Source organism: Podarcis melisellensis (assembly GCF_964234715.1).
Source record: "Podarcis melisellensis genome assembly, chromosome: 2".
Lineage (NCBI taxonomy): Eukaryota > Metazoa > Chordata > Lepidosauria > Squamata > Lacertidae > Podarcis > Podarcis melisellensis.
In genome coordinates, this window is record NC_138529.1 from 26,932,590 (window position 1) to 26,945,306 (window position 12,717).

The window sequence follows — 12,717 nt, forward strand, 5'->3', positions numbered from 1 at the left end:
TGTCTTCTTGACCATTGGCCATTCTGAATGGGTCTGGTGTGAGCCCAGCAACATCTGAAGGTCCACAGGTGTCTACAACTCATGTCTTCTTGACCATTGGCCAGTAGAGGTTGAGTTGGTGCCTCAGTCCAGTGTTAATTTATTCCCTTTTCTTTCTGACTAGGGACCGGGATTATGACGACATAGATGAAGAAGACCCCTTCAATCCGCAGGCCCGACGAATTGCTGCCCACAACCCAAGCCGGGGGCAGCTCCGTAGTTTCTGCAGCTACAGTAGCAGCCTGGGTAGCCAGACCAGCCTGCAGCCTCCAGCACAGACCATCTCCAACGCGCCAGTATCAGAGTACATGTGAGTACAAGATGCCTGGGGTACCAAAAGTCAGCACTGAGGCTCCTGTCTGGGTCTGTAGAATTCTCAAGGTCACTGCAGGGATCGGCTAACCTTTTTGGGTGGCTCAGTATGCTCAGGAGTGCCTTCCATCCTCTGCTCTCCATCCTTCGATACCATCTGTCCCTGCTGGGATTCATGCTGACTTTTCATATTTGCTTCCATCTTTCCATTCCTCTTTTGAGAGCTGCTGTGTTTCTCCATCCCACCCTCTCGACAGCTGGCAACCCAGTAGCCCTTCTAGACTTGATCCCTTGGGCAGATGTTCCCAACCGCCCAATGGGTGAGCCGTCTCTGGCTCACTGAAAGATACAGAGAAACAAAAGCCTTGCTTTATGGAAGAAGTGTTTTTAAAGAGAAGCCTATAGACACAGACCCTGAAATGGTAATGCAGTCATACCTTGGATCATAAATGCCTTGGTACTTGGACGTTTTGGCTCCCAAACACCGCAAACCTGGAATTGATTGTTCCGGTTTGCGAACGTTTTTTGGAACCCGAACATCTGACGGGGCTTCCGCAGCTTCCGATTGGCTGCAGGAACTTCCTGCAGCCTATCAGAAGCCGTGCTTTGGTTTCCAAATGTTTAGGACAGGCATCCCCAAACTCAGCCCTCCAGATGTTTTGGGACTACAACTCCCATCATCCCTAGCTAACAGGACCAATGGTCAGAGAGGATGGGAGTTGTAGACCCAAAACATCCGGAGGGCCAAGTTTGGGGGTGCCTGGCTTAGGAAGTCAAATGGACTTCTGGAACAGATTCCATTCTACTTCCAAGGTACGACTGTATCTAGAGAAGGTTTGATTTAACACAGTCTCTTTTCTTCTGTACTGTGTTAGCGTCTAAATTTGCATCCTCTTTTACGATGATGTGGTCTTTTTCCCCACTTTTATTTTTGGAAGTTAGTCATCCAGCAAGCGAGAAACATGTGGCTTCTCTGTTTCAAAACAGCTCGATTTGATGTGAGGAGCCTTGCTCACTTACCTCCTCCTTGCTTCCTCTGCCTGAATCATTTGTTTTCCTCAGTTTTCATTCCTGGTAGATTGGAAGGAAATGATGAAGGAATGACAATAAACGAGGTTCAGGTTCATACTTTGCAAAAGAAGTCACGCATGACTACTCCCAGCCTTTCCATGCACCTCTGGTAATGTTTAGTTAAAACAACATGTATCCTGGTACCATTTTTCTGTCCTCAGAGGGCAGTAGCCAGCGAAGTGTTGTTTGGGTGGAGGAACTCTGAGGACATCTTTAGCTAAACATTACAAGGAGGGAAGGCATCGGTTGGCAGTCATTTGGACCTCCAGTCAGCTGTTGAAGCTTTATTATTAGAGTTGTATGCTGGCAATCTTTTCCCATCATTAGACAGATCTAACACTGGATTGCCTTAACCTGAGTTGCTCTTGATTGATTGTTTTGGAGGAGGGGGAAAACAGTCCTGCTAGAATGGCTATTTGAAAAGTTTTAGAAGAGTGTTTGTTTTCCTAGATGGAAGAGTATGTGTTACCTGCATTTTCCACCATGTCTCAAAACACGCATTGCATCCAGTATATATATATTTTTCTTTTCTAAATAATGAATGATGTCACGTGACTGAAGAAGCCTCTGTCGCTCTTTCTTACAGGAAAGGGAAGCAGGGAGCTCAGCTGTTTGGCCACTTCCTTGGTCTTGGGACTCAAAAGTGCCTGAGCCAGGAGTGTTGCAACAGCAGGGAGCAAAGGCCCAGAATGATTTTGGGAGAGAATGAATTGGTAGGGTGATCTGGGTTTACTAGGCAGGATAATAATTTAAGTAACCTTAAATTATTTTAGGAGGCAATGAATTATTTTAGGAGGGAGCAGTCGATGTGTAATTGAGCTGATACAGAGCATGATCTGTTGCAAAGTTAATTGAGGGTAAATGAATTGAAGAGGAACTAATTTGGGGTGATCTGGGGTGGGGTGAAAATTAATTGGAAAGATTTGTCTGGAAGGGGAAATTTGCTTGCCTTCTGTGACATTTAAATTCTACATTTGCATCTGTGCATATAAATTAGCTCATGCAAGTTTGTAGCTTTGGGCCCGTGCCCTGAATCTTTTAAGTGCCTAGCAATGCCCCAAATGAGCCACAACTTTCCAGCCAACATTGGAGCCTGGCAGGGAAGGTCATTATACAACCCCTGGAAAGACCCCCGCACATTTTCATAGCTCCAAGGTTAGGAGGAAGGCTGAGGCTTGTCTCTGCTCACCGGATGACGGCAGCACGCTTGTCACGACGAGTGCAGTGAGTGAAAATGTGGAAAGGTCATTAAAGTCCAGTTGAAGTTGCAGGATTTGAATCTTTAATTTAAAATAAAGTACACGTTTCGGAACGTTTTAAGTGTTTGCTAGTTTTGAAACAATTGTGCCAAAACGCTTCCTTGTTGCATGTGCCCAGTGCTTCTTGAGTGGGGGTGGGGAGTAAGAGATTTTTATTTCCTGCATGTGTTTCCCAAATAATAACCCCAATAAGCAATCCTTAGCCAGCTGTTCCACATCTGGGACAAGTGTGGGAGCTGATTCACGCGCCCTGTTTCTAGCATGCAACAACACTAAGTCCTTGCATGGAACATTCCCTCCTAAGGCTTACCTTACCTCTTGTAAGTCTCCATGTGCAAGGAGATAGGAACCTGGGGACAAGGTTTTCAAACAAGTAGTTTCCCAATGGGCCTTCAGAGATCGGTACAGTCTCATGAATGGACTGTGGCACAATAGTGCATGCATAGCTGCATGTGGTAGAATCGCTCGTGTACTGCCTCCTGAGCTGCTGGCTTGTTTTGAGTAAATCTTCATCAGGTTAGCACAGAGTTACCATTCCTTCTCTTTGCTTGGATAAGACTTGAGAATTGCTAGGCCCAGAAGTGGGCAGGAAGTGGATTGCATCCCATTTTTATGTATCGCTGGCTGACTTCGAGTAGACCAACGGAAGTGTGTTTCCTCCTGTCATGTGGAGAGAAAAACACATCCACCCGTTAATTCATTGCTCTAGTCTCGAAGCTCTTTCTAGCCTGCCCCTCACTTCTGCCAGCATCCCTCACTGAGGTAAACAGGTACCTCTAGAAAATGGCAGAGCTGCTTGCCAGCATGACTCCTTCCTACTTCGTAAGTTCCACCTATAAAGGGCAGAGCTGAGGAAAGATCCAGGTATTGTGTCGGCTGGTACATTCCTCTATTCCTCACTCCTTGTTGTGGTGTGAGGTAAAGTAAAAGGGAAGATATTAGTCTTTCAGAAATCATAGAGGTCAACCGACTAAAATTCCCAGGTGTCAAAAAGGGTTATTTATGTATGCCATGACTGCAGCCCGTGTTTTGTTAGGCCAAAAATGGAAAACAAGCGAGGTCCCAAACAAAGAAGAGTGGCAACTTCAGTTGATAGAATATGTGGAGTTTGCAGACTTAACATATAGAATAAGAGAACACAGAAGAACATACGTTTAAAGAAGATTGGAAAATGCTTATTGAGTATATGGGAAATAACTGTGTGCCACTGAAAACTCAGGCAGCATTAAGATAAAGTCAACAGTGCAAATAAGTTATGGTGGATGCAATAATGGAATACTGAATGGTATAGTTTCTGTAAAATATGCAGGGATTTATGATATGTAAAATGAACCGTGGAAAGAGAAGATGGGAAGTCATTGATATTTTAAGGATGTAAAAACGAGTAGTTTAAATTGTAAAACAGAAAGTTTAATAAAAATTTATGTACAAAAAAGAAAGAAAGAAATCATAGCGGTCAACCCAACGGACTGTGGCTGACGTTCTGCCACCTCTGCACCAGGCCAGCAACATTTTTTGAGTTGAATAGATTGTCTCTGCTTCAAAGAACAGGATTGGCATTATTAAAACTAGCATTATTAAATTGGCGTCTCTTCTTTCCCTTCTTCCTCCTCTGTCCCCTACCCACAACTCGAGTCGGTTGCTTGTGTAGGAATGTAACGGGGATTGTTTCCTAGCCGCAGGCTCAGAACGGAGTTCGTTTCGACAGACTGCCCTCCTGATCTTAACTCCTCTCTACCTGCAGGAACCAAGCTGTGCTCTTTGGTGGGAACCCACGCTATGAAAACGTCCCACTGATTGGAAGAGGATCGCCTCCCCCCACGGTACGGTGGGCGTCGGAGGCCAAATCATTTTTATAACAGACCCTCTTTTTTATTATCATTTCCTCTGCTTTTACTAACCTCTCTATATTAAAATGCATTTTGGAAAAATATTTTTTTTAAATAAAAAAAAACCCGGGACGAGAAAGCCTCCTGCTTTTAGTCAAACGCCAAAATAGTTTTGTTTCTGATGCTAGAGATGAGGAAAAGAAGCCCAGGGGGGAAACCTCCCCTGAATGCACACCTTTCAGGAAAAAAAGACAGTCCTTAACCCAGAGATTCATATCTGCTGGAAGGTGAAAACTGATGCAAGAAGTCCTGCTTTTTTGAGTCCGGCATTTCTTGTTCCCACAGCCGTTTTAGTGCTCTCACCTTTTGGCAACACAGGGTGCAGTCCATTGAGACTCCATCCTTGCAGGCTAAGCTATGGGCAGCTTTGTAGCAATAGGGCAGAGAGCAACTCTGTGTTATAGTACTGGTACTTCGCAGCCCATGGTGTGAGGCTATATCCTGCAAACGTTTGCCGGTTTTGCCAATAGATGTCTATGACTTTGCATTACCTTTTCTATGTGTTGTATATATTAGCATGTGACACAGTGCCATAAAAAAAATAATCCCTGTGTGCATTTAAAATTGTGTTCAACTGCTCAAGTTCTAACCATCTAGAACAGGCATTCCCAACCTGCGGCCCTCCAGATGTTTTGGCCTACAACTCCCATGATCCCTAGCTAACAGGACCAGTGGTCAGGGATGATGGGAGTTGTAGTCCAAAATATCTGGAGGGTCCAAAGGTTGGGGATGCCTGATCTAGAAGATGAGTATATACTCTTTGCTTGCTTTTTTCCTCCTTTTTTGTTTTTTAATAATCCTTCCATGTTTTTCTGCAAACTTGCTTCACTCTTAAGCAAAAGCTCTTTATTACGTTTGGCATAACGTTCCTTTGAAACACATCTTGCCTGCTAACTTTTGCTTTGTTTTTGCATCTCCTGTTTTGGAGCTATGTTGCCCTTCAAGAGTAAGTTGCTTATCTGTTTTCTGTTTGTATCTTTTCTTGGTTTTGGGGCTGGAGTTGGCTTATTTTCCCTCCCTGGTGATTTCCCGTCACTTCCCTGTGTGCTGTACGTTTCCCCTGACCCTCATAAACATGGGAACCTCCAGAATTCAAAGTGTTCCTGTATTCTTTTGATTTGCAGTAGGTGTGCTTAGTTTAGTGGATTCCATTGGATGAAACTGGAGGTTTTCCCCAGAATGGGATAATGCAAAAAACAAAGCTTGGTAGGCACCCAGAATTTCAGGCTGCTAGGGTTGAGATTTCGCATTACTGAGGCCTGCTGCATACCATAATTTTCCGTCTATATGGCACCCCCATGTATAAGACATGCCCCTATTTTTGGGGACTCAGATTTAAGAAAATGAGGGGAGATGGCACAGAGTTGTTGAGCTTTTTGGGTGGGGATTTTTTAGGGAGGATTTCCGAAAATCGCTCAACTGCACGCATCGCAATATCCACCTCCTGTCTGTCCCTTCGCCCAACTGCCGGAGCATCAGCCAATCAACACCACCCATTGATGCAGCAACCAATAACATGCACAATAGCCGCTGACAGACGCGGCATCAACCAATCAAACGTCCACCCTATGCACTATCCATGTATAAGATGACCCCCCACTTTTTAGCAGGATTTTTAAAGAAAAAAACATAGTCTTATACACAGAAAAGTACAGTATATTTGGGGAATGGTGTAGTAATTAGAGCAGGCATAGGCAAACTCAGACCTTCAGATGTTTTGGAGACTACAACTCCCATCATCCCTAGCTAACTTTCTTTGAAGTCTCTCAGCCCCACTCACCTCACAGAGTGTTTGTTGTGAGGGAGGAAGGGAAAGGAGAATGTTAGCCGCTTTGAGACTCCTTCGGGTAGTGATAAAGCGGGGTATCAAATCCAACCTACTACTACTAACAGAACCAGTGGTCAGGGATGATGGGAGTTGTAGTCCCATAACATCTGGAGGGCCGAGTTTGCCTAGGCCTGAATTAGAGCAATTAAAAAAAAAACCCTTTGATTAGTTTACAGGCCAAATGATCCCCAACCCTCAGCATGCTGAGAACCTGTGAAGTGAATAGGGTTGGTTGTTGTTGTTGTTTTGGAATAAACATTTGCCCAAGTAAATGCTGCTTTGAATAGACAATTAGTAGAAGCTCTTCAAATATAAAACAATGAAACATCAGTGCTGCAGTTTCATTCTGCTTTACCCAGCTAGGGATTTCCCCTTGTGCCTCGTAGACCAATTCCCATGGAGTTTACTCATGCTAATCTATTGCACAAAAAAGGGGGGGGGAGTCGTGACACCTTAGAAGACCAAAAGATTTATCATGGCTTAAGTTTTTTGCAGACAAAAGTGGGGTAGAAGGGATGAAAAATGTTAAAAGGCAGGTTCCTGCATGAAGCTGCCATGTTGGAGTTCATTGGCAGGTTTGATGGCAGTAGAACGGGGCTCAATGGGGATTGGGAATGGCTTGCTCACTTACAGAAAGCAATAATCTTTCCTTACATGTTTTATGTGCATTATTCACCATCACTTAAGAGTCGATCCTCCTTACTCCGCATCCTGGACTCCTTTGACTGAATTTCCTTTGCAACTCATGCTCATAATGTGGCACTCGCATTGCATGCATGCCTTGGGCCTCTCTGGCTTCACTTTGCAATAACAACTTTCCACCATCACCACCCTCTGCCTGCCAAATGAGGACAGAACTTTGTGCATGTGATAAAGCGGGCTCTGTCCCACGAGGGCTTTTGTCCCTGGGAATCTGTTGGCCTTGAAGGTGCTGCAAGACACACTCTTTTTTCCCTTGTGCAAACAGTGCCCTGCCTCTTTCTGAATTAAAGAGCTCAATTTAGAACAGAAAGGGAGGGGGAAATTGGGAAGTCCCGTTTTCAAGCAAAGCGAAAGGCACCTGAGGGCACCAAACACCTGCTCTTATGCTATCTAGACCAGTGTTCCCCAACCTTGGGCCTCCAGCTGTTTTTGGACTACAATTCCCATCATCCTTGACCACTGGTCTTGCTAGCGAGGGATGATGGGAGTTGTTGTCCAAAAACAGCTGGAGGCCCAAGGTTGGGGAACACTGATCTAGACAACTTGGGTCTCCAGCTGTTTTTGGACTACAGTTCCCATCATCCCTGACCACTGGTCCTGCTACCTAGTGATGATGGGAGTTGTAGTCTAAAAACAGCTAGAGACCCAACGTGGGAAACTGAATTAGATGTACATATTGGCCAATTAGAGAAGGAATTGCATTCTAACTATAAAATCGCCACTGGAATAACTCCAAAGTAACAAAAAAAAAATCATGCATCAGTAAAACAGTGTGCCTTCATTTAACAAAATTACACAATTGCCCTTTGGGCTTATTTTGCATCACCCAGTAACTCAGTTTACAGCATTGCTGCAAATTATATTTTTGTTGCAAGCAGGACACTGAGCCTCTTTGATAAGAGGTGTTCAAGCAGCCACTCCAGAACGTCATTCTTTCATTCACCCCAAATGTGAATAAATCAGTGATGGGGGACCGGCGGCTCTCCCATTTCATTTCATTTTTTCATTTCACTTTTAATCTGTATATCACCTTTCTATATTACTATACACCGGGTGGTTTACAAGTTGAAGAAACAACAAAGATCACATGCACCTTATAACAACCTGATCAAATACGAAATTGTCATAATAGAAACATGACTTTCAAATAAACAACTTGTATCAAATAAAGTAATGTTCAACCATCCATCAGAATATAACAGTGCAAAATAAAATAAAATATCAGGAAGTGATAATTAAACAAACTCACTCTTAACAATTGCAATAAATAATTTCTAAACCGTAATCAGTAAAAAATAACAGCAAGTCACAGTGCATAAAAATAACACCGTTCAAATTGAGAAGCAAAGACACAAAACTTATTGAAAAAATATCCCTGAACTCCTTTCTTCACAATTGGTTCTGCTGTTCCTAAAGTCTTGGTCTGGGAAAGCTCTATGTGTAGCTTAAACAGTAGGTGGGAACCAAGACCCTGGGCTTGCCACTCTGATGGTAATTCAAAAGGAGCAGAAGAGCTGCACTTAGAATACAAGCGTCCGCAACATCCATTTTTTTAATCCTAAGTGACAATTCTTCCTTCTTTTTACCGGAACTATTTTTAAATCAAATGTTTAAACATTGGTCTCTTGCAGAGGCTGGAGTTGCAAAGCTCAAGGGTGATGATGAAACTATAAGTGCAGTCAGATTAATTCAAACCCCTCCCCCCCACACACACTCTGAACAGCCCAATTTAAATGGAATTTAAATCCCCCAAGGAAAGGCTTTTGAGCTTTTTTGAGCTGCAGAAAAATAAGACTGTGAATCGTTTTCCTTAATGCTGTGATTTGGAAGACGCTCTTTTCCCTCAACACACATTTTTAAGACCTGACACCTAAAACGAAAAACAAAAAAACCCCACCTAGCTGTTTTCCTTAGTCTTATACTTCCAATAATACCAGAAGTGCAGGAACCCGTCCCACAAAATAGATGGGTGAGATGCCCATCTTGGTTTATCCTGTTTATTAAACAAAACTTAACTCGAGCTGGCTTTACAAAGTTCTTGAGAGGGTTTTTTTTCCATAGGAAAGCTCAAAATGTGGCTTTATACACTGAAGACTGGTGAGATGTCACGGGTTTTCTGCTTTTCAAGCTTTAAAAACCAAAATATTTAAATGAAGGCCCAACCTCCCTAAACAACCACTAGCGCATTAAGAATAAATGCACGAGTGGTTGTATTGGGTTATAAAAATCAGCTACAAAGCTGGGAAAGCACTAGTGGCAAGCCCAAAAAAGAAAAATGGTGGGTAAAAGTGGGACTCTAGAAACAAAAAGCTTTCAGAAAATAATCCTTAGGTTCCTCAGTTAAATTAAACTGGATCTCACTGTTATTTTCCTGTCCATTGGGTGAGAATGGCTGCTTCAAGAACCTGGAGTTTTTGTCCTCCTTTTTTTGCCACCATAAATTTCCCTCAAACATTCTCTTCAGGAATATTTAGAAATAGACGTTTTTTTAAAAAATGAGAGGAGTGTGGGAAGAGGGAGAAGTTATGGATGAGGCTTGCCTAACCAGTGGCAATTTGCCTCTTGACTTTTCACCACATTCCAGAAGCTAATGGTAGTGGATACTGTAGATAAGAGAAGAAATCCGCTGCAGGCCCTTGTGGTTTATTTGCATTTGTGTATCCTCCACTCCTTTGAGCAGCTGAGGGGTCCTCTGATCATGGTTCTCTCTCCTCACCGCCACCCGATCTGCTCCAGAGGGTTGGAAGAACTCGTAGAAAAGATTTTAGAGTAGGGGGCATCATTTTCACCTGTAGTTGGAGGAAGGAATTCACCGTGACAATTTTTTTAAAAAAGTGTCAGTAGCAGGAATTTACCCAAACAAAATAAAACCGGTATAGTGAGCAGATGAATTTTGTTCCATATCTCTCAAAACTTTCAGAACAGATGGTGGTCCTCTCTGCCCCCTGTTTTGCCTGTAACTCTTGGGTGGAGAAAACATAGGTCCTTATTTTCAGCGGGGTGTTTCATGTGCTTCCACTTCCCCCAACTCTCCTGCTTTCTTTTCCAAATAACACCAGGTCCATTCCCCCTTGCCAGCATTTTGCTCTTTTTTTCTGGGTGCCTTTCTGTTGCCGCCTCATTTCACTCCACCCGCTGCTAATGTTTAGGATGTTGTTTTATAGCCACATGAGACCTAGGGTAAAGCACAACGTAGCTTCCAAGAGCTGAGTCCTGGACTGTTTTTGCAGCACCCCATGTTCTTTCTGCAGGACTTCTTATTAAAATAAAAAACATTTAATGATGGGGTTGGGGAGGATGGTCATCTCATAGTCTTTGTCAGTATGATCCTAAGCCGGTGTTGAGAACTGCAAGATGCATAATTCCTGTCCCCCTTCTCTCTCCTCTCCCTAGTATTCTCCAAGTATGCGAGCCACCTATCTATCGGTTAATGATGATCACAGGCGACAGCACGGCCCCCAATTTCCAGCCTAGCACTCACCTTGTAGACAAAAGCCCACAACATACGATGTTGCTATAGTGGAAAACCCAGTGACAACTTGAAGGCGCACGGACTGCAGGGAAATAGAATTGCCTCCGCAGGGATGCAGAAGGGCTCTCTGAGAGGGAGTCGGCTGAAGAAGACACTATGGATATAACCTCCCAGGTGCTCGACCGACGGCCTTTTCTCTCTCACAACGTTTAGTCTTCCTCTCTCGCACACGCAGGATGGTACCCGGTGCTTCCATCCTTCGAGCGAACTGCTCCGAAGTCTCCTCCTCGACTCGCCATTTCCTCCCGATCCCTTCCTGCCACCAGTGCATTGCCCTCCCCAAACCTTTTTTTTGGGGGGGGCGGGGGAGAGACGGGGTGAAATTAGGGTTTGGACTGTCGGAAGTTTATGCACAGGCTTTCTCTCTGCACTGACTTGAGGGCTGGGTTCCCCCCCCCCCATCATTGATGGTGTGGTTTGGGCTTCCTTTTTGATTTTGTTTGTTTTATTAGGAGCAAATAACAAAGACCAGTTCACTGTACAAGTAAAACAGAACACTGATTCGCTGTGTACAGTGACCTAAGGGAGGTGGGCTGCTTTCCACGAAAGAAAAACGCGCCCCACTTTTTGGAGTCAAATGCAATACCAACCGCTAGAGCGAATTTTCTTTTTTCCTCTAGAGAGGTCTCTGCACAAAAAAAGAGCCTATTTCTGGCTGCTACTTCATCATCTTCATCATTGCCCTTTTCATAGCACCTGTTTGGTGTAGAATGGTACGAGATCCACACTCAGTATTCTCCCTTTGTCATCGGTTATTAGAATTAACATGCAGTTCAGCCAACATTGCTTCAATGGCCTCAGGTATTATTTAGAACAAACTGGGTTTGTTTTGTTCTTTTATGCATTTTGTTTGTTCTTCGTATTACAATAATTATTGTTATTCTTTCCAGTGTTTTTATATCGGCTATCCAAAGAGCATAATCTCTTTTTATCTCTCTCTTTTTTTGTCTTTTAAAAGATTTTTTTATTAATTACACGTGAGGTGAGTTATTTTTTAATATGTTGAATAATTTACAAATTTCTGTTTTTAGCACTGATTTTTCTTAATCAAATGCCATTGCCCATGCAGGGGGAAACTTTGACATATTCAAGCATTATTTTCTCTCAGTATGCTGGGGCGGGGCAGGGTGAATAAAAATAACAATGAAAATTGGGTTGGTATGTAATAGGGAGAAATTGCTCTAACCATTGCCATGAAGGTGCTGCTGACAGACAGTGTCTTAGTACAATTTCCCTTGAGAGTAATGTCTCATCTATTTTTCTCCAGTCGTGGATTGTGGTACACCTACTGTCTTTAGAGACTCTTGAAAGCTATCGATGCTAATCGAGGGAGTCCTTTTAAACTAGAACTGGTGCTCATCACTGCAGCGATTGTAGCACAACTTTGGCTGCCAATAGAAATGAAACATGGTTTTCCATTTCCACCCAGTACTGAAGAGAATAATTCTCTTCTACCCTTCTTCTGTGTCTGTGTGTGTGTCTCTGAGTTAAGTCCAGCTCATGGGCATAGCCAGGAGTTATGTTGGGGCAGGCAGGACACCCACCTGTCATCGCCCTCTGTCTAGCAGATTTCAGAATGAAATGTCTCAACAACAGCTGTTTTAAATTGCTTTCTTTTTGACCTCAAGTGCTCAGAAAAATCTGTCAAAAATCTTCAGTCATTTGAAAACTAGGAATTTAAATGAAAAATTATCGTCAGGGACTGATTTTCATGCAGTATATTTTGCAAAATTACAAAGGGCCCATCTTTTTTCATCCTTTTAAAAAAATAAACTAAAACAAGTTTTCTTGGACTGGCTGAAAACCTTTTCAGCACTTCCTTCTCAAATTTCTTCTCCCCCCCCCACCCACACAGTTTTTTCTGTGCAAGCTCAGTAAGCGCAGCCCATTGAGATACTCCCCTGTCCATCGTTGACCTTAACCAGGTCTTTACTCTCCACAGGGTACTGGATGAATGGCTGAGCAAGAGCCTTTTTCATGGTAAAAAAGATTTCCACCTTTTTTACTAGGTCCGCTGTGTTCAGCTCTTTTAACTGCTCTTTGCTGAGTTTCCTCTCCTTCCGCATGGTGTACCACAGCTCAGCT

The 12,717-nt window shown here is 43.4% G+C and overlaps 1 protein-coding gene across 3 annotated transcripts in view; it reads left to right on the forward strand.

Annotated features, from left to right (window-relative positions):
- Nucleotides 1–12,385, forward strand: part of TTYH2 (tweety family member 2) — a 78,960-nt gene extending 66,575 nt beyond the window's left edge. For 2 of the 3 annotated variants that reach the window (XM_081899739.1, XM_081899740.1), the window contains exons 12-14: nt 164–349; nt 4,426–4,504; nt 10,494–12,385. In XM_081899739.1, the coding sequence (XP_081755865.1) occupies nt 164–349; nt 4,426–4,504; nt 10,494–10,574 (346 nt within the window). In that variant the 3' untranslated portion in view covers nt 10,575–12,385. The remainder of the gene's footprint in view (nt 1–163; nt 350–4,425; nt 4,505–10,493) is intronic. The other variant, XM_081899741.1, reaches the window with a different exon arrangement.
- Nucleotides 12,386–12,717: the final 332 nt, after the last annotated feature.